We start from the raw sequence: 23282 nt of genomic DNA, 5'->3' as shown, positions 1-23282 counted from the left end.
TCAAAAATCAGAAGAATCAGCATTATTGATGTTTCCATATAAAAGTCACAATGGGAGTGCCACTCAAGGGACACCGTTTTCCTCGCAACAGCACCGCAGCCCACTGTGCTCACACTCACTTGTATTCCGAGCTCCTTGCCCTGCAGTTTTATCAACACTTTCCAGCTCAGTCACTCTGTTCTGGAGGGATTCCACGCTGCTCTTCATGCTGTCAGCCTCCTCCCAGTTCTGTCGGAAGGGACGGATTTCTTTGTCCAGTTCTTTGAGTTTCTCTGCTTGACTGTCTATCACTCGCTTTACAAAATAACAGCATATAAGTTAAAATAACACAAAGACATTCATTTATGCAAGTTAAACAAAGATTATATGTTGGTAATAAGGCTGAATTCCAATATAAACAATTTTTGCTTTTGCCTAGTATTTTAATAACACAAACCTTGAAAATTTAAAGGAATAGCCCAGGTATTTATGAAACACTTCAAAAATATTTAGTGCTGCATAGGTAGAGCACTATCAGAATTAGCAATAGCCTTATTTTAAAAAAAGGGACTTGTTAGTATGTACTTCTTGTCTAAGATAGTTTGATTTTTTGGGTTTTTTTTAAACCTTTCAATATAAGAACAATTTTCTGAATGTCTCTACATTGGTATTATGGGCTGATACCTGTTGGGTTTCATGGGACACTACTTAAGCAACAAAATATGGGCACAGCTTCACGTGGTGCGGATCAAATGGCTGCCCATGTGCACGGGTTTATATTGGTTTACAGCAAAATAAGTTATGCCTTCAGGAAAATATCATTATTCTTGCACACATGGAACACAAGTACACACATGTGCAAGCTCCCAGCTCATATTAATCAGTCATCAAAGCCTAAGTTATTATGTGCCCACAACCATATCAGAAGCCCTCAAGAACGTAAGCAAAATGATCACTTCTGTCCCCTTAAGTACCTTTAAAATTCCCACTCTTACTTCCTAAACTCAGTAACCCATGCATTTTGAAGGTATTTTCTGTTGAGTCTTTTTAAGAAAACAAACAAAAAAAAATAGCCCAGCTGGTTTTGGAAAGGCATGAAATATAACACTCCATAAACAAATAGACAGAAAGGCCAGTATTCTCTTGAAGAGGGACATTGCAAGCACCTCAGTATATTAAAATATAAAGAACATATTTCCCAGTCTACCTCAAATCTGATGCAAGAAATACACAGCACTTCACATTATCACAGCTAATTTGGACTAGCAGGAATTTTAGCCAGAACCCTATAATCAGTTGTGAAGTTCAAATGATAACAAAAATATCTGAGAGAAGAAACTACTTTTGCTACCACCTACAGTTAAATTCCAAATCTAACTTTATAGCTTTATAGTTTATCATCATATAGAGGCAACAAAGGTAAAAATAATTTTTCATTTCTTCACAAAAATAAAGTGGCAATTGAGTACAAAACAAGAAAATAAATTTCTTTTGCATTTGCCTTCTGGTTGGCCATGTGGATTCAGTGTTCCCCACTGAAGGGGAAACCCTTTTGCCCTTTGAGCCATTTGCTTTTAATCACATGGTTTCAGTTATACTGAAAGTCTGTAACCATTAATTGAAGGTTGTCAATTTGATGAGCCAACTAGCAACATCAGGTTCTAGGAGTCTTATTTTTTGTCTCAAAACAACTGAGCAATCTAACCTATTTCAGGATTAACTATTTATTTCTATGCTCCTGTTTTAAAACAAGTTATGTATCTCTCACATCCAGAATTAGGGCTCTGTGAAGGAAAGCTGTGCACTGAATCATAAATGCCAGGGGTATGGGCCCAGTAAATATATGAAGCAGCTTGCCTGGCCTTATGAAGCACCATCTACCAACCCAGTCACACCCTCCCACCTGGGCTGATGGTAATCAGACAGTAGAGCAGGGAAGGGCTGTTACCCATATAAATAAGGAAACATACTACAGCATAGCCTGACTGCATGTTGTGAGAGCAGAACCAAAGGATTTGGCCACTAGTTCACAGTTAACATGCAAAAGAAACTCAAAATATGTCCAAGTCTGATATTTTTCCTTTACTCATACCAAACATGAACTTTCCAAGGCAAGAACAGTAATGTGGCTGGGGTTTGCACAATGCCTCACAGCTTGCACCTCTTTGGGCTAACACAGCATCAAACAAAATAAATGATCACATTTTTATATGAAAGGGGAAGTGTTAAACATGCAGAACAATTGTAAGCTATTCTTTTGGGAGAAGTTTACCCAAAGTTGTTACTAGGGACCCACATCTCTCCATCAACCTGTGCAACATTCCACCTTTGTACACGCATAACCAATTCTGGTTTAGCTGCTTCTGTTTCACATTGGCAAATATGTAGCATTTTTATCTACTGCACCTTGACATGGGAATTCAAGTGATATAAAATAATCAGAAATAAGACTTCTATTTAATTTTTAAAAAGCAGTAGGATCTCTATCTTTTTACCCTACAGGGAGTCAACCTCCCTCCTGCTGGGAGATACTGATGTACTAAATCTGAATTTAATGCAGCAGTGGAGATTTTCACTCTAATTATTCCATTAGAAAGCACACAGATGTCTCACACTGTACTCATAAATTTTCAAGTAGATATCAATTTTCTGCATGCACTTTTCATTCTAGCAACTGACCTCTCTGGATCATTAATCCCGAGTTATGTGCTTGGCAAACCATTGTGAGCTCCTTTTGATGTTGATTTTCATATAGGGTTCTGTTTAGTATTTCTACCAACTTCCAGAATTTTAGCACTATACTTACTAAAAGAATTTCAGACAATGTCATGAGGAACTGAAGAGCTGTAATGACCTTTCCATTGCAACTGATAGGGCGAAACTGAAAAGCTAAAGAACAGACTAGAAAAGGTACTGCTTGACTTGGAAATCATGTGTCCTTCTCCTCTGTAGGAAGGTATTACTCATCAAATCATTTTATGTTCATAAGGCCACTGTTTCTTTTGTCCCTCAGTACCTCACTTCTCCACCCTGCTTACAATGGGATTACTCACATGCTTCCATTTCCATATGAAAGACTGGACACTGCATGTGAAAGTTCCTCTCCACATGACAGCAGCCAAAAAAAGTATCACACACCCTTGGTAAAAACACTTTCCCTAGAGACCAATATATAGAAAACTCATCTGAAAACAAAACATCTCTAGGCTGAGGCTCCTGCCAGTGCCCAGACTCCCCTGCTGCATTTACACTGGCTGTGTCAGAGGCCTCACAGTGCAGATGATGCTCAGTGATGCTGAGCTCCACTCAGCCACTCCCCAGCCAAAAAGGTCACCTGACAGCCAATACTGGAACTGTACTAGACATCAGGAGCATTTGTAGGCCTTGGGGGACTAAGCAAATACCCCTTGCTCAGAGCTGAACTGGTTAGTGCAGTATCTGTGGCTCCCAGGTAACCACAGCTGCTCAACACAACCCAGGGAAAGAATGGCTCACAAAAGGTAACTAATTCCTTCCACTCCTGGTGGGCAACAGAAGGAGGCTGATTATGTTGTCCAGGAAAAAACAAATTGAGGCATGTTTCCAGGATATCCTTAACAATCAGACTGAACCAGGAAATTCTGCTAAGTGGAAGGAAACGGGTTGAAATAGTATTGAAATACATTTTGGCTTAAAATAACTAAATTGAAATAGCTGGCAAGAGGAAGCAAAGAACAGGAGGGAAAAAGAAAAAAAAGAAAAAAGAGCAAAAATTTTTTTCCAGTACTTATTACCATCACAAAGCCACTTGTTGGAATCTGCTGCTTTGTAGCGGTTTGGGGTTTTCTTTTTTCCTAAACCAATCACTTGAAAATTGATTTTGCTAACACTTACAGCTCGAGGAAAAAGATATTGCAATCTGTCATTTAAGACAATAATGAAAAACTCAGATCTATGTTTTTTCCATTTCCACTCTCACTGCTGGCCATTGAGACAGCATGTGTAAGAACTTCAGGCTTACAAATTAACTTACCTCCTGGTAGATTCAATCAGCAATATCAGTACATACAAGGATTAGCTCCCCAGTGTCAGAATGCAATATTGCAGGCAGGCAGCCATATCCCAGACTATCATCAGACAAGTAACAATGACTAAGGCAGGCTGAGCTGGTTACTAAGTGGGCAGGTCATGGAAAGAAATTACTGCTATAAGGAAAAATGTTGCAGTTGCTAAACTTGAAGGTTTCCTTATAAACCATCATCAAGGGTCTCCAGGCCCTGAGATCCTGAATGTGCCACCCTTTGAACCCTCTTAGCCACACACTGGTTTGGGTACCTTTATCTTTCTTGAGTTATCAACATTTGCAGTTTATATGTGAAGTGAATAGTAAGTGAAAAAGATAATTTTATTTCCATTCCTTTAAGGTGGATGCTACAACAAGTATCTGATATTCTAGCAGCAGACATACTACATTAATGTGTAAATGATACCTCCACAATTGCTTGCTAAATACCTCCTGAGGTTTCCCTTATTGTGGTTAGTGTCATGCAAGCCAATAGAAATTCCCAGCACCCAATTGCAAGTCAGCTTTGAATACAGAGCAAGGAATTTCAGCTTGGGCTAACCACCGTGCTAGGGCATACTGAGGATTTCTAGTTTCATGCTGGCTTGTGGCCAGGTCATTCAAAACACAGAACATCAAACTCGGACCTATCAGCAAAGGAATAACTAGATACATTTTCCTCAGAAGGACAACAGAAATCTGGATTTTTAGAAAGTGTATTCAAATGCATTATGCTATATTTGAATTAAACCCACACCAGACTGATCTCACTCATGATTCATATTGTTTTTATTATCAGCAAGTAGAAAAGGAATATATGTAATACTCAACAATTTTAAGGTGCTAATCTTGTCCTTCAGTTGGACTTCTTTAAGCAGTTTGTTTAAGTAAAAAAAAGATTAATCTTCATATAAGATTTCTATTTTGTTTTCAATCTCTTCTCTTTTTAAGCTTTTTTGTTTTGATTTGTTTTAACATAGCCTAGGCAATTGCAGTGGTTTACACAACAAACCAGAAAAAAAAAATCAGAATGGCTCTCTAATAATGTAAAGTATCTCCCCCCACTTTTTAATTATACCACCTCACTTCACAAGTGTAAAGGCACAGAACAGAAACTACTGCCATTTCTGCTTTAATGGGGAGAGTCTGTATTTCTTACCTGTAAATGAAGTATTTTAGATTCATTATTCCGCAGCATTTCCTTCTGTCTTTCAATTTCTATTTCAAAGCTACAAATCTGATTATGTAAAGTTTGTATACTCTTGTTCTTTTCCAAACTTTCATTCTGGAGCAAGGCCACCTGGAAAAAATTCTACAATTACTCCTGCCAAAGTTTATCAAAATACTAAAATAGCTATGTTATTTTAAAACTATCTTAAACACATGAAAGGGGTAAGATCCTAATAAAATCTCTCTCCATGTATTGCAAATAAATAAATAAACCCCAACCTTCTGGTAGCTATTTTTGCACTTCCAATGTATGACACTGGTACAACTTTGGCTTAAGAAAGTGCAGATGGGACACAAAACCAGCAGAGAACTTGTGTCTAAATGTAACATTTTCTTTATTCACTTGATGTTTAATGGCCTGGTTTCCTGGTTTCCACCAACTGACTTGGGAGTTGCTTGGAGTTTGGAAGAAAAAACTTAATTCACTCTGAATTGGTGTTAAGAACTCGAGCCCTGCACAGAAGGGACACCAGAGACAAGCTGAGCTGGCTGGATGAGGGAACACTAATCATCTTCACCTACTCCAATCTGTCCTGACCTATAGCAAATTTAAGGAAAAACATCTGCATGGGACTGACTTGGCTTAAAAGAATGTGATGGCAACGAAAACTCTTGAAATGAATGAATATAGAAAGGATCCATGCATTTGAAGGACAATCCAATGGTGCCGACTAGTAGAAAAGACCAAAGAACTACTACTGTGAATTACATTCTCTCTGTACTGACATTTTATGAATTTATTCATTAGTGACTCATTCTGTTTTTAAAACATGAGCCTTGTTAAAAGAATATCATATTATATATCTCCTTGGGGATGAAACTAATACAGTAAATATTTTCTGTCATACTGCTTAGTGCTTGTTCATTAATGTGGTTTGGAGAAGGGGGCTGCTTGGTGATGGTGCATTGCTTTTTTGAGAAATGCAGTTTTCCCCCAGGCAAGATCATTCAGCAGCAAAAATGCAGAAAACAAACACTTGGCACAAGATGATGTTTGGACATGCCCTGACTATTGCACAGATAGATCTTCAAACGGATATGACACAGCACCATTTCAGACCCAAAAAATCTTGATAAATATTTCACATCATGACCAATTACTTGGAAGTTTCATGTTCTCAAAAAAAATCTACTCCTGGCCTCTATTATAGGTGCTAGTTTGAGGTTCAGCCATCTTCACCTCTGATGTGGGTGCCACTGCAGAATTCCATCCCCCTAACTGCCCTCTAATCAGACGCCATCACCAAATCCCTTATGTGTCACTGCATTCCTAGCAGAACCCAGCCTGTTTGAAAAGGTAATTCATCTTAAATCTCTGAACCAGCCTAAACTAGACAAAGGACTGTCAAAGTCCGCAGGCATTCAGCAAGTTCTTTACATGGGGTCCAAAAATACAGAGATACCGTAATATATGTGTGGGTATCTACTTTTCAATATAGTACAGTGCAGTACATGTGCACATACACACACAGTTCTGCACTTTATACATGGAAAAACTGGCAAAAGAAACTCAACAGAAATGAGACAAAGCTAAGTTTGTCAGTGCAGAGAGAGAAGCAATATTGAGACTGAAGGAATGCCTAGGTACCAGAAAAAATTTAAATTTAAACCAGTACCTCTGTCTCCCAGATATTTAAGATCTGCTGGGTGGATGCTTCATTTTTTTGCATCCTCCATTTCCTTAATGAATCAGAGTTCTTTAGTTAATTGTGATCTTTACATTTCCCTTTTCTCACTGTTTCCTCCCCAGGCCTCCCAATCACAAGGCAGTTATGGTCTGGGTCACTAAGCATTGCATTTCCATTTTTGTACAAGTTATAAAACGTGGACCTGTTTTGTACTGAGATTTTTCCACGCAGCTTTACAGAACACAAGAAAAGCAGAATTATGTCCTGCAGTCCTTAATCAGACAGAACTGTCATTACTAAGTCAGCAATTGTAGTTTGGCTGTAATTTGTGAATAAAAAAAAAATTTAACATTAAATAGTTTCCCAACTATCGTTTCAGCATAAGTCTTTGGAACTTCAGTTTAAAAAAGGGTGAAGGAAACACAGCATCTAATTACAAATTGCATCAGCTTCCTTTACTTAGTTGGCATATTTGAAATATTCCTAGGAAAAAGCATGCTCTTATTCAGCAATTTTGCAAATTAAGCTGTTGCTTATTGTTGCTTACTAAAGAAGAATGGAAAAAACTGTATGCCACAAGAAACGGTATTCAAACAGATTCCATACTTAAGTCTCATATTAAAAAAAAAGTTTATACCAGTTTTCTGTAAGAATGTGATGGAGCCGCAAAATTACTTTCAACTAATTATTTCCAACATTACAAAACTGTGGGAGTTCAGTCTGCAATTCTACATCATGACAGAGGGGAAAAAAGCACTGAATTTTAATTCCCCCCACAAAGTTTTGATTCAAGACTTTACATCTGACCTTCTCTTACTACTCTTTGCCAGCAGCACCATTCAATACCAAACTCCTAACTTAGCACAAGCTTTGCAGCTCTGAAGACTTCCAGTTTTGCCTACTCCACATGCACTGTTAAAGAATGTGGTGACTGGGAGGAGAGAACCCCTCCACAGAGACAACCCCAAACGAAATCTTGACCCTATATAAACTAAGAAGATTTCCACTGGCTTCCGCAGGGCTAAGATTTCTGAGATAACCAGCAGCCAATTTGACTTGGCACTGCTGTTCTTCAGTGCATTGATTAATTTTTTCCTCAAAGAAGAGCACAGCAATGAAGTTACAAATAATTTTATTACCCTTCCCTAGAGTAAAGTCACTGACATATGACATGTGGTTAGCTATTCTGGTAACTTGGCACTGGCTTGGGATTTCCAGTGATTCAACTCTTTAGTATGAATAGGAAGAAGTCTATAAAGCAGGAAGTAAAAAGAAAAAAAAATGGACATATGATGATAAGCAGTTATGTCCTAAATGAAAGTTGAAACAAAAGTCGAGCATAAAACAGTAGTGAAGTGTATCATCTCTAATGTCTGTAAGAGACAAACATAGAACCACTGGGCATTTTTAAATGACAAAGCACCTCTCAGGACACTGAGCAAAGGCAGAACATGATCTATTTTGCAAGTCACAGGGAAAGTGGGTTTTTTCCTATGATGTGAAATAAATTGTGTAGTTTTCATCAGACTAATGAAAAACGAACTAAGGATATGAATCTGTATCTCTCAAAACCGAAAAATGTAAAGTTCCTACATTGACAAAGTTTCAGATGCAAAAGCAAACTCAAGTAATGTTATGGATCCTCAAACTAAGACCTACCTATACACGTAGAAAAATTGTATCTAAAAAAATCTGTATTAGAACTCTGCCAGGTTCAATGGCTTCCTTAAGAGGCGTCAAGTTGAAAACCAAACAGGTCAGGAACAACCATGCAGAAGGCAAAAAACATTACACTGTTTCAGTTAATGTCTGCTTTAAAACTACAATTCCTGCAACTGCATGACCTTGCTGGAGACCCAGGCAGAAGAGATCTCTGTAGGCCAAGAAGGGAATGTGCTTTCTAGACAGAGTTTGCTTGTGATCTGCTCTGAGATGACAGAAATCATATCCTAAGTGCCACTGAGCTTACACTGGAATTGCTACTTGTGAACTCATTTGAGAAAAGTCTGAAGGGGGCTCCTCACTCTTGTGCCTGCATTTGTAGAATACTTTGGTAATTCTGGGATCTTCTTTCCCTTCAAACTACAGAAACATCAGTTTGATGTCTACGTAAGACTTCTTCAAAAGGATTTAAGAAAACAGCAATTTGTTCTGAAATTTTGCATTTTTTAAATCAAAGGCTTGAATTTTATTCACACAACACGTGGTTAAGTCATTCAAGCTTATTCATAAGATCATAGCTGATACAACTCCCAGCATCTCCCAAATCCCAAACAATTTAAAATCTGGAGTCCCAAGGAAACACTGCAACATGAACTTCATGCTGGTCTAGCACTAAAGCAGACATCATCATGCCCATGAGTTACAATATATTTAATGTAATTAATCTGTGCAGCCCTTTACGTCTGAAGAGCAAGAACAAAAATAAATAAAATAAATAACCAGTTTATTACACACTTCTGAAGTTATGTCAGCAAAGATGACAAAGTAGCAAAGATACAGCTCATAGTGCTGCTGCCATGGCTTTCTGAACTCTCTGTTCTGTAAGAAGGCAGCTCAGAGAGGAAGTATAATGCTGGACTGTTTATTTATCTGAAGAAAGTGTTTTAATTAAATTATCAATGAGGAAAATTGTCCATGGAGTTGCGAAGCCAAGTTTCTCACAGCATTTTATTATATAACAAAGGTACAAAGATATGCTAAATGGCTTGATAGCTTTTGAAGAGTACTAGTGCTTTAGCTGTAATGTTGAACAGCTGTAAAACAGGAAAAAAGCGCTTCTTCCAGTACTTTTGTATGATTTAAAGAAGTCAATGAAATTAGAAGTGAGTAGAAGATATACCTTATTTTCTAGAGCATTGCTCCACTCTTTCAATAAGTTAACATGCTGCACTGCTGAGCTGGCTTCATGTGCTTTAATTTGTTGGTTTGTTCCCTGTGACAACAAAGAATTTATACATTTTAGCCAATTCCACTTCTTTTAAACCTACAAAGAAAGAGTATATAAAGACATCGAACCAACACTACATATTTTGGTTCACAGGTGCTTGTTGCAGAACTGTAGAGAGGAGGGAAATCTACTTGGGAATTCACAAAAATCAGGAATACATTTAATATAGCAAGTGTTTTATACAACTGCTATGTATCTCCATCCAGTGTGCTTGATAACTCAGAAACAATAAAGATGAACAAGATTTACAAAATGAGTTGTATTTTAGAGTCTTTTGTGTAGCTTAGAACTAAACAAAGCACAATAAAACCCCTGAGTCATATAAAATCTCAAACTTCCAATTCCACTGACTGTAATTTAAAACTTCTGTTCCATTTCATGAACAGCTTCATAAGCATTACATTTTCCTTCAGCTGAATATTAAAGACAAATATTTAAGATAAATTTATCACTGGAAACTGCCAGCTTTATAAACTACACTGAGAGTTACTACAAAGCCTATTTTGTCACATTAAGATGTTACCATGATTGTTCTGTGATACTCAGATATGCTGCCTCTGCACAACCTATAAGTGCTGTTACAAATAATCACTATATAGTTTACAGAACACACATAGATTATATACAGAGTACATAAGATGCAGACCACATTACTTACTTCATTTGTATTGTGCTGCTTACACCTACTTCAGTAAGTGCTTTGCAATGCAGAGAATATTAGCTTTGATGGTAGATAGTGCTGCAAAGCAACTGAAAGGGTTTCAATGATCCTCAAGGTATGTACTCTATATAAAGTACTAAAAATATATATGTGGATATATGTACATATATGCACACATATACATACATAAAATGAATGGCAATACGTACAACATAACAGTGGGCAGGCTTACAGCACTGATCAGTCCTACCACTAAGAGCATTACTGTTAACACTTAAAAAGATGAATGCTCATTATTTAAGAACCTGGAAATACCTGCAGGACATCATCTATAGAGATGTGTTGCTCCTCAGCGAGTCCTTGTCCTTTTAAATAGGCATGGGCTAACACAGGAATCATTCTATCAGATAAATGCCATTTTTTCCTGTCAGCGGTTTCTGAAATGTCCTGACTAATATTTTTATTACATAAGCATCCAAATTCCCCAGGATTTATGGTAAGGGAAGCAGAATATTTGAAGAAACTGGAATAATACTACTGGAACTAAACTCTCAGGTTTGACTTTATTTTCTTTTAATATTGCAGGGATTGCCAGGATTAAAACCTAAAACTTTTTTTAAAAAATAAATTTCATGCTTTGAGTATACACCTGTGTGCACACAGACATATTAATGCACATAAAAATACATGTTTTAAGTGTGCTAACCTACATGTAACCTCAATTAAAAATATTAAGACACACAAATGAGAGAAAATATAAACATACTTAGTTCAAGAAAATGCTTTCATAGAAACAACTAAAGTTACTAGTCTATTCTCTGAAGAACTAAAGAGACTTTCCTCTTATCCTCAGTTAAGAAGTTCTTCAAATGGTTCATATTCCTGTTTCAGCAAGATACACCTAACAACTGAACTCACAAACCACTGCAGGAATGTGTGGGCTTTTCATGTTGATTATTTTAAAATGCAAAATCAAACATCTCCTGTATAATCACTTGGTGCAACTGGATGATTTTCTTAACTGAAACTAGAGAAGCCCAGAACTTTCATGTCAAAGAATTAGGTTCTATTTGCAGACTTTCATCAATTGGGAAGTATAATTGTTATATACTGACCTGAAAAGTGCAGCCATAACGCTTAAAACTACAGGTACTTGGGGCATTAATACATTCTGACAAATGTGCATTCAACTGCAATAGGAAAAAAATGTGAGTTTTTGGCAAAAAGACTTTTGCATGATAACATAAAGGGCAAAGGTCATCAGGTTTGTATTGTGTGCCATTTGCAGAACATACAACACACATGTGTATATTTTCTCCAGTCTGATCTCAAGTGCTAATTCTGTATATACACATAGGTAAACCACACACACATGCCAATACAGTATACAGTGTGATACATTTAATATACAGTGAAACTTCTACCAAAGACTATTTCAATGGGCAACCCAATTCAAAAAAAAACCAAAACAAACAGAAAGAACATACTCTATAATTGTTTGATTTCATTTGACTTTAGTGAATGGCTCATCTTTTCTCAAAAAGTGATTTTTTTTTTTTACTGGTGCTCTGAGCAAGTCTTAAGATCAGTTTCACTGTAGTAAAGTACATTTTTTTCTAATCCTAATTTCACGAGGAACCAACTTTTCAAAACATAACATGCAATTCTCCATGCCTAAATTTAACAGTTAAATTACACAAAAAAGACTAAACAAGTACTGCATGAAACAGACAAAGAGTTTTAGAATAAGTACAGTTAAGTAACTTTTAAAAAAATGCAGTACATGAGATTAAAACTGATTAGTAAAATGCCTGCATTTTTCACAGATTGAGATTTAGTCCAATATCTTGGATTGTTACAAGCACAGACCACTTTTCATTTAGAAGTAAACTAGTTCACAGGAGCATATACATATACATGGACAGCAGCAGCACAGATGGCAGCAGCTGGATGCAAACTGCCTAAAAGTTGGAGCAGAGAGACATTTTTGGAAAGGACAGCCTAACAAACACTCTCCTTTCAAAAACAGAGTCTGCAGTTGGTATTTCCCACAAAGCAGACAGGAGCCAGAGCCTGGCTCCTCAGCTGGCATCACTCTTTTGGGCTGCAGAATCTCATCTGAAATTCCCACACCTTAAGCCCCACATGACTCAGCTCATCCACCTCCCTGGAAAGAAGTGGTGAATCAACACTGCTCTCAATGTGTAGCTCTGAAACAGACAAGACAGTCTGTAACATCTCTTACTGAGATGCCATCAGTCACTCATCTCCGATTCACAACTATTGCATTCTAAACACTACCTGTAGAAATTCACAGTATCATTTCAAAAGACATGTAGTGGAGGAAAAAAAATGAAGTAAGAAAGGGACATGTGGTCTAACAGGTTTTACAAGAATGCCACGTTTTTCAACTTCTGAAAACCTGCCAAGGAGTTATGAATTAAACATGAAAATTGCCTTTTATTCTACAGTAAGATATCCACTTGTACACTACAGAATTTTCTCAAACTGTTAGGCAGGCATTTTCCCATTTTCTGCATCAGACTTCTTGTCCCTAATCATGCAACCAAGAAATACATACATTTTCACAGTATTAGAAAAAAAAATTAAGCAACATACAGCAACAGATGATGCAGGGCAAAGGGCTGTTTAAAGTTCTGTTCCTACCCATGGTTTCAAACCCCATTCTGACTCTGTGTGTAACAACCCAGCCTTTAATGGTGCAGCCCTCACAAGCACTCAGACACACCTCTTCTGAAAGTAACTGCTGAAGTCCGGCTTTAAGAATAAGCCAAAGTGCTCCAGAACCAGGATCTAGTCTTGGCAGTAAGCACTGGTAGGGTTGGCCAGTATATGTATTTTCTCTTTTCTTAACAGCTCAATTTCTCTTAATAAATACAGTATCTATCATATATTTTGTATTTCATTATCTTGGAGGAAAAGACTGCTTTGGCAGGAGTCTTATGTGCCTTCTGCACTCTGCCACCATTAATAATTTACAAGTGCAACTAAAAAATGGTATGAATCCAGCTTGGGAAGTAAATAGCAGAGGAAAGAGAAAAGCTCATCCTCAGATCAGAAACTTCACTTTCCTTAAAAGAGGCTTACTGAGTGATGAAGATTTCATTAAGTTCTTCTCTATCCTTGGCAAGTAAGTTCTACTTTAAGGGAAAAATGAAGTACCTCAATTTTGACAGATGCTACTTTTATCTTTTCATGTACAAGAACATGGATCCCTTCAAAGCCAGGCTTAAGTTTTTTTCATCTACATATTAATTACTGGAAGCTTCTACACATCAGGAGAAACTTTTATGCATTGTTGCATCTGCTGTTGGAGTGTTGTACTCAACCTTAATCTTACACCATTTCTCTAAGTATCAGTTACTATTTTCCCCTCAAAATTTAATCAATTTAATAGTAATTTAAGTTTTTCCGTGAAATTACACATCTGTATTTTTGTAGTCTTTACTAACTCTTGTCAACGTGGACTGAATTTTAATTGTGTATTTTTATTTTAATATAAGCTAACTACCCCACGATGCTGCTCTGTGGTGCTGAAACAAGGGAAGGGCGGGGGAGAGCTAGTAAAAACAAAAGCAAGGAGGACATGCGCTAATCTTGGACAAGCCAAGTGTAATAATGACTCAAAATTAATAAATTGTTTCTTTTTAAATAGTTTTTCAAGAAATAATTTAAAATATTTGAGTGTTATCACACTTAACTGTGTGGTAGAAAAAGCTTTTCCTTAGATCTCACATCTTAACAAGGAAATGGCTTCTGGCAAAATTCTTGCGAGATCTTACTAAAGACATTATTTAATTTTCAGCACAACACTGGGCATGACTTCTTACCTCGCTCCTCATGAGTGTTTTAACACTACATTTATGAGGACATGAAACCATGACACATGGGCAGTCTGTATCTTCATGTTTCTACAGAGGAAAAAAGCAAACAACCACAAATCAGACCTTACTCTTTAATTAAGGGAGGACTTACCTGCAAAGAAAAGCATCCTACAATAATTAAAAATTCCACAAGATTTTTTCAATGTTATTCCCAGCTGCACAGTTAGAGAACTGCAATTGCTTAAGCATAATTTTATACTTTTGATGGAGGTGTTGATATCTTGAAGCAAAACCAATGGTTTCCGTGTGTTCTCCCATGCGAAGCAAATCTATTTGCTTACCATTTTATTGGTTTTACTTCATACAATGAAACAGCAGTCAAAGTCAAGTTTTAATCCCCAACAATTACTCACAAAATTGGACATCTTTAAGAGAAAGCAGAACCAGTCTAGATGTCCTTTCTAGTGAAGGCATATACTGCATGGAAAAGTTCATTAGAAATGTACACTGCCCACTCTTAGAGATTCTCTTTCCCATGTATGGATATTCCCTTCCAATTCTTTTCTAATTTTGATTCCCAAACTCCTGATACTAAGATTCACTGTTAGACCTCACAATGCTGGGTAGGGATTTTAACCTGAACCCAGATGACAAGTACCTCAGCATAGCTGTCAAACCCTACTACCCCAGTGAGGGAACAAAGTCAGGCCCAAGATAACTAAATTTACATTTCCTCTCTGTCTTCTCAACAAAATGAAAAATCTGTTTCTCGTCAAGTGACACGTCCCATTCAACTTGAAACACACTGCTTCATTTCTGGTACTAAAGAAAAGCAAAGGAAACAAAGCTCTAGATTTATAAGCGTGTTAGAAAGGGAAGAACAAATAGCATGCCCTTTTTGCCCAGTAACCAGGTCTATTTTTTGAAACAAAACAGAGAAGTAAAGGAGATCTGATCTCCAAGATCAGATCTCCTGGCACTGTCTGAAGTTGTGTATCTCCTCCTTTTAAAGTAGGCCATCAGATGCTGTCCTGAGCCATCTGCCCTGCCATGCTCCCCATTCACACTCGCTTACTTGGGCTGTGGCACAGCCCCAGTGACAGGAACCCTCAGCTCAGCCAGAGAGCTGGGACAGCTCCCGAGCCACCTTCAGTCCATCCCCACCAGGGTACCCAGCCAGGAGCAGTGCCAGCCCCTCTCCTCAGATCAGCCTGTCAGGGTGGCAGCGATGCTCTTCTGACAAGAGGAGCCCCAAAGCACCACTCCTGCTCAGAGTCAAGAGTTGGACCTGGGCCTCTCATTCTGAACACACCTGGAATTCTGCTGAAGGGAGACATCTCACACAACCATGTGGCTTTAGGAGCCTGATACCCTACACACGTCCTTATTTATTTATCAACTACAAACCCAGACGAGTAATACTCCCTTCTAATGCTTATTCTCTAATTTTAATTCCATAACCCTGTTCCCTAACCTACCCAAACCATCTGACAAAGGCTGTGACACTGAGCCTTGGTTCATGATAAGAAGGCAGCATGCAACTTCTCAGCATTCTCTCATGTTTTTCTCCTTGTACCACATCCCAGTGTCCACCCACTGAAGCCATGGCAAGCCTTTCCAGAGACTTCAGGAGATACCAGAATAACCCCAGTTCAGGGGCAGAACTCTCTCCCTCCCAGTCTCAATTTACCCAGTTGAGAACATAAAGGCAAACACCAAATCCAGCACAAACCACAGGGCCCCCAGCACAGGTGAGGGCAGGATATTAACACAGCTCCCAGAAGAGCCAGGGCCACAGGAGGAACATGTCTAGCTCCAAAGCAGTGACAGGGAGCAAGGGACAATGTCTGGGGTCATCCCCAACATTACCCCAGTCAGCTCAGCTGTGATTCAGACCATGGGGCAGAGCCCAGGTTGTCCTGGCAGGGTCTGGTTTATGGCCAGGGTTTCAGGGAGGAGCCCAGGGACAAAACAGTGCTGTCCTTCCAGATCCCGGTCACACTACTGCTGTCTAAATATCTATGTTACAGGACAAGCACTTCCAAGCAGCTTTGTGGATTACACACAGAAAAATACAGTAATCCAGGAGCATTTCATACTACTAATTTCCATTTTAACAATGCACCATCTTTATCTGTCAGGAGGTAGAGGATGGAAAAGGTAGGTTTGTGACAAAAAAGAAACCCTAAATTTTTAGATGGTTTGAACAAAGGACATTAGGAGGCAAAGTCACCTAGTGAGCATGCAGGCAAGACAAATGCAGTCTAAAAAAGCTTTCTACTAACATTGTTAACTTGTTGGAGGCTGCCTCCAACCATGGGGATTTCCTACCCCACCAGTCACGGGATTCTATGAACCACATGCTCTCCAGTAAAATTTTTTGTTTCCATTTGCATATCTTTTTTTCTCAGTCTGCTCCCCCTACCTCTGTTTTCAGTTCAAGTCACTGAGGCCAGCTTCAGTCATTATTACATTAGAGAAAATTCTAGGCTACAGCACCCAGAAATGAACTCAAGCTCATCTCTAAAAATACAGTTTTGTCAACGGGGTGACAAAACTCAAATGAGAAGTCAGAAGAAACCTTACAGTACCTAAAGGGGCCTACAGAAAGCCAGAGAGGGACTTTATTCACAGGTAGAGATAGGACAAGGGAGAAGGGCTTTAAGTTGATAGAGGGCAGATTTAAATTAGATATTAGGAAGTTCTAGACTGTGAGTGTGGTGAGGCACTGGAACAGATTTTTCAGAGAAATAGTGAATGCTTAGTCCCTAGAAGCATTCAAGGCCACGTTGGATGTGGTTTTGAGCAACCTGGTTGAGTGGAAGGTCTCCCTGCCCACAGTAGAAGAGTTGGAACAAGAATGATCTTTAAAGTTCCTTCCAAGCCAAACCATTCTGTGATTCTAAGATTCAAACATAAAGTGTCATTAAGCTTCTGATTCTTATTACTAAAGTATAGTGAGATAACATTTTGTCAGGCCACAACAAAGAAGCCCATCTGCATTTCTATAACCACTGAACTTTTAAAAATCTAGAAAAAAGCCCCAAAAATATCAGCCAATCCAGTTTGCAGAACATAGTTCAAACTTACTGATTCTGTCTGTTAAGACATCACACATTTTTTGATGTCACTTTTTGCCTCATGCCAATCCCCAGCTAATTGTAATTCTGGGAGAACAGCATCCATAATCTACCTAACCACACTTCACCTCTGTATCAGAATGTAGAAGAATAAATACAGGGCAGACCTTAATTTTTTCTGTGTATTTTCATGTCTCAGCCACCTTATTCTAGGTAAGGCACAGTTATTGAACTACCAGCCCCTGCAAGTGTGCACTCAAATAACAGAGCTGAATCTAAACCAGAACTTGGCAAGTTTCTACCTATGCCTTTTTGTAACAACATCTCCAAGCAAAGACCACTTCTCATCACTGTCAGACTTCACCTAACAAACAGCACACAAGAACACAAATGAGAATAAAATTTCACCACTCTTACTGTAGTAAGAAGGTGTGAGATCCAAAACCATCAAACTACAGAAACTAAGTAGACAGAATTTTAAAAAGAATATTAAAATCATACCAAGATAGATTCAGCATAATATCTTTCCATGTGAAATAACAAACACAGTCAAGTTAAAATTCTATGTGTAATGTAAGCATGACTTTCTCAACCTCTGCTCTGTAATTCTAACCCTCAATATGCTGCCTATCAGACAAGCTACTCTGATGCCAAGAACAGCAGTAACTCATCCTAGGCCTGTCATGTACCACTGCTGGTTTTGCCAAGGTACAATTTGCTTTTACACTCTTCCTTTCCTCTCATAAGACAGAATTGGTTTAACATTCTTCCCTTCCTCCCATAACAGATCACACAGCATCCAAGAAGGATTACATAGAAGATGCTATTTTTCTAGTCAATTGCAATGCTTATGCTTTTCTTGCATATTTGATTATTATTATTACAGTAGTTGCATTTATTATGTAAATTGTAAAAAATCCAAAAAGCACAGCAAAATTAATTTCAGTATCAATACCAGGCAGTGGATCTGAACTTTTTAAAATGCAGTATCTGAACATCAGAATAAAGAAAATATTTCCTATTCAACGCATTTTTTTTTTCTGGAAAAAGACATGTTTTGAAAGTCAGCCTATTTTCTTTTTTGAATTATTAATTCTGGCTGAAGGGCCAAAGTTCTTTTGCCAGCTACAGAGAAGGACAAGAAGAGTTGTTATTATTCTACATTAATGTAGTGAATCTTGATGTATATAGAAGAAAATACTGCACCTGCAACATAATCATTGGGACTTGGCTTTTACAGTATTTACAGGTTGTCTCCCGGTATTTACAGGTCTTCTCTACATGGTCTGGCAAATCTTTTCTCAGTATTTTTTCTTTGCAATCAGCACGAGGACATGGGAGTTCTTCAAACTGACAATCAGTCCTCAAATGCATCTGAAAGATTTAAAAAAAAAAGTCAATCCAATTAAGTTTTGTGCATGTCTTTCATCCTTTGAAGACATCCAACATTCAATAACCTCAGAACCAAAGTAAGGAGAGTTATTTAGTGAACTGCATCACACAAGAGCAAACACTGACAAATCTACTGAGGAATACATTTCTGACTGTACAGTCCCTTTACCTGAGCAGCTGAGCACAAAATTCTACACAGGCTATTGAAAGAAAAAGTAAGCACTCTTTTTAAAGGTATATTATTCCACATAAACACAGATGCTGCTTTAAGTTGTTTAGGTACCTGAGCTTGCTCACTCAAAGCAAGAATCTACACATCTCACTGCAAACTGCTGTGCAGCCTCACCACACAACTGTTGAATTACTGAATTACTGCTATCTCATGCCTTCACCAAAACAGCTACAGCTTATTCTACACAACTCTGGAGAAGCCAAAGGTTTAATTTCACGCATAAACACCACATGAAAGGATTAGGATAAATAAATACACACCAAAATAGAAATCAAATTTTTCACATTTGTCAAGTACATATTAAGATTCTTCACTATTCTATTTCTCTTTCCAGTTCTCATTTGGTTCATACATTTGTATTTCCATGCTTAAGTGCCAGACAATCACATGATTTTTTATAATTCCTTACAGTTCATAAAAAACCTGAGTTTTAAAACAATTTAAATCTATTCTAACATTTCTAAATCACATTAACCACCAGTGAGAATAAGTTCAGAAATTGACTGTGATTTTAATTTGTAAGAATTTTTTCATCATTCTTTAACTCAAAAGAAAGCTTATGATTGTTAGATTAACTTACCAGTAACTGACCCAAAGATAGCTGTTCTTTACAGCCCTTGTTTTCATTTCTGCAGTATATTTGAAGGGCAAGTAGTTCTCTCCTGCAACAATTATCTTTAAATACCTGAAAAATCAAAAATAACTTTACTTTAGAAACTGAAAACCACTCAAGGATATGCAAGTTCAAATAAAGTAGAAGCCATGCAATTCAGCTACAGCAGCGTCATTCAATTCTAGCTTTATGTGCCAGAAATAAAATCCTGCTATTCTATTTTTCTAGAATGTGCACAATACTGAGGTTCCTCCACTGTGAAGCAGCTCAATGAAAGAGTATTTGGACAGACACTCTACTACTGATTCAGCTGTACTGTAAATACAATAAAGGGAAAGGTACAAGAAAGGACCAAATTTGCTTTTTGCTTGCCAATATTAGGCCTGCACAAGCTAGAACTCTCTCCATTGTCTGGGGAGCTGCTGTATTAGACACAATACCATAGAACAAAAGAGACTCAAAGCACAGTAGTTTGGAGAGGAAGCATTTCATGGATGGTGGTCCCAAAATTACCAGATTGGATGGCTGGAATACCTACCTGCATTTCAGTGGTAAAATTACAGATATTTTCTAAGGTTTTGGAGGGAAGGAGGTTTTTTTATTTCACAGATAAGCAAGCTTTAACTATCTCTCCATTTTAATGTTTTTAAGCACTTTCAGCATTTTTTGTCCACAATAAAACTGGAAGAAGTTACAAATAGAGAGGTTGGGGCTTGACTTTTACCCTATAAGAGACAACACAACTGAACTCTCAAGGAGCCAAACTGCAACAGGCAGGAACTAGAGAGATACAAGAACTGAAAACCATTACTGCTATTTTAAAATCCAAAGCCAGAGATAACCTTCTAATTGTTTTTCAACTGCTTTAATAGCCATTAAGAAATACCTCAAGAACCAAGCCCAACCTATGACTGCTTTTCTGATAAACAGACTCCTGTGATAATGTGCACACTGCAGCACTCCTGTAATTATGGAATGGTTCTGCATGCTAACACTTAACCAAGAATTATAATCCACCTGCCCACAGTGACTATGAACCTATCCCCAGTATCAGTGAAGAAGGGAACACTGCAATCACTCTCATCTGATCCCATCTGACACAGGTCACTGATTTCTATTTACTTTTCAGAAGCGTGTGGGAAGTTTAATGAATCAACAAGTCTCATTTAAATAATCAATTGGCTATGCTGCAGTATCTCTTCCAAAGTAATTCACAGGGTCAGTATGCAGATTTTTGCTGACTGAAGATAGGGTAAGGAGACAACCTTTAAAGTTTTTCAAAGACTATCTAAAAGCATTTCTGTGATTTAGGACTTGAGCATTCTGTGGGAAGAGAGGTGGCCAGTTTCATGAAAAACACTGATTTGCACAGTTAGTCTAAGAGGTATTTAGTATACATTGGCCTTCTTGTCCTGTTTTAAAGATATTTCAAGTTTCATAACAAATGTACGTATTTATGTATATTGAGAGCCAGAAAGTCAGAGTTAAAAGAACAAATAAATTAAGCATCATGAGTCTGAGCTCCTGGAGAGTCCATCCATGTCAAAAGTAAATTACACTGAGCACTGTTCAGAGAACTGTTTTGGATTAAAACAAAGAGATATTAACATATCCATCAACCTTTTTTTCAAAATGGTTACAGACAAGTATTCATTTAGGCAAGAAAGACTACTAGCACAAATAATTTACTGAACACTTTAGCAATAATGTCCAACCACATAAACCACATACTAAGCCAAGAAATTTTTCTACCTTCAACATTTCAAAGGCAGCAAAAGTTTTGATGTGGAAAACAGTGAAGAGAGTATCACTGAAATAACTTATACCTATTAAAAAGAATCTGATCCATTACCATTACAGTCTTAATTCCAGTGGGATTCACTGAACACCACACTGTAAAAGAGAGGAGTGAAACAGCAGCCACTGGTCTAGAGCCAAATCAGTGTTCAGCTAGACCTGTCACATCCCAGCATCTACAGGAGATGGAATACTTCTTATCATGCTCTTGATTGATGGGAGGAAAAGTGCAATGTGTTGCTGCAGCTCCCAACTATGAATACAAGATGTGACACCTGTCTGGACTTTTTGGGATGAAGCTGATGTGTTTTCTACCACAAGGTTAACAGGAAAAATGAGCCACCTACCTCTATAAAATGCATGGCTTAAGTTTTATGACCAACCTACCTTTCTAGGCAGCTTATTAGGTTTATGAAATAATTACCACATAACAGTAACACAACTTATGTATGCCACACAGTTCAATACTCTTGAATAAGAAATTATCTTAACAATACCTTATCTTTTACTATGCTTTCTTGACACGCTGTACATTTTGGACTAGAAGACCTGAAAAGAAAGAAATTATTTTAGCTCATCTGAACTTTTGTAGTACAGAAATTTCTGTTTATGAGGCACTTCATTTTGATTATTCAATATATTCCAAAACCATTAAAAGTGGATATAGTTCATTATAAGGAGAAAATACAACATTATTTCAATAAACTTGAACATCTGAGTTTTCAGTGGAAAGTATCTGGCATTCTCAAAGAAGTAAAACCACCACAATGTCTCCAGACAACTGCACAGTGGTTTTCAAGTCGGCAAAACTCATTCCCTTTCTTTCAGTCTGCACCTGATCCAAAATTGTTGTCATTTCTCAATCTGTGAAAACAGGCATATTGTCTCTTTAATTATTGGTTTTCAAACGATATCTAATGAAAATTTACTTTCTCTGACAGTCAATTATACACCCTTCTAGGGTAAAAAAGTATTTATGTCCATGTCCTTCAAGTCTGTTCTGGTTTTAGTAACTGTTACAGATGCTTGCTGCCTCTTCTGTCTGAAATACTGCCTTGTAGCTGTCTTAGTAAACTAATTATTAAACTTGTGACCTTTTGGACAACAGGTAGAATCAGGAGCAGGGCAGACTGTGACAAGAAACTGGAGTGCAGAAAACCTGAGTTTCTACAGCTGTTTCTGGCTCTGACCTGCCAAATGCTGTAGTGTAAACCCCTTAGGATCATAGAAACGATTGGGTTGGAAGAGAGCAAAGCTTATCTGGCTCCACTGCCCTGCCATGGAGAGGAACACCTTCCCCCAGAGGCGGCTGCTTCCTTCGAGGTGGAGTTGCCATCCCTGGATGTGTTTAAGAAAAGACTGGATGGGGCACTCAGTGCCATGGTTTAGATCAAGTGTTAGGGCTGGGCTGGACTCGATGATCTTGAAGGCCTCTTCCAACCTAGTGATTCTGTTCCTTTTTAGCTCCTTTTCCCCACATAAAATGGGAACAGTCAAAATTATCTCCCTTGTAAAGCACCAAGACGAAAAGCACCAGGTGAAAGCTGCGTGAATTCTTCCATGAAGCAACTCACTGACAGGCTGTGGCTGCTAGCAGCAGTGCAAATCAATGTAAAAGGCTGAAAAAGTTCAATTATGTTATATATTCTGTATGGTTATTTCAAATCATTTCACTGGCTTCTGCTCTTCAAACCAACCATTTTGTGTCTCATCATATTTCTGGGCATCTGAAGTACCTTGAAGCTTCAATACCTGTAATGCTTTTCATAAGTCAGGAAAAAAACGTAATCTAAACTACATCAGGGCATATAATGTTTAATACAATGTCATGCT

The 23282-nt window shown here is 37.8% G+C and overlaps 1 protein-coding gene across 5 annotated transcripts in view; it reads right to left on the bottom strand.

Annotated features, from left to right (window-relative positions):
- The window catches only part of TRAF3 (TNF receptor associated factor 3), a 69734-nt gene that overhangs the window by 8856 nt on the left and 37596 nt on the right, over positions 1-23282 (bottom strand). For all 5 annotated transcript variants that reach the window (XM_030949276.1, XM_030949279.1, XM_030949280.1 and 2 more), the window contains 8 exons: positions 21947-21998; positions 19620-19724; positions 18622-18789; positions 14342-14422; positions 11606-11680; positions 9722-9814; positions 5181-5321; positions 120-294 (listed from right to left, as the gene is read on the bottom strand). In XM_030949276.1, coding sequence (XP_030805136.1) covers positions 120-294; positions 5181-5321; positions 9722-9814; positions 11606-11680; positions 14342-14422; positions 18622-18789; positions 19620-19724; positions 21947-21998 — 890 coding nt within the window. The remainder of the gene's footprint in view (positions 1-119; positions 295-5180; positions 5322-9721; positions 9815-11605; positions 11681-14341; positions 14423-18621; positions 18790-19619; positions 19725-21946; positions 21999-23282) is intronic.

This window comes from Camarhynchus parvulus, chromosome 5 (assembly GCF_901933205.1).
Source record: "Camarhynchus parvulus chromosome 5, STF_HiC, whole genome shotgun sequence".
In the NCBI taxonomy this organism is placed as follows: Eukaryota; Metazoa; Chordata; class Aves; order Passeriformes; family Thraupidae; genus Camarhynchus; species Camarhynchus parvulus.
Note: the sequence above shows the minus strand (reverse complement) of the source record. Positions and strands in the feature narration are given on the sequence as shown.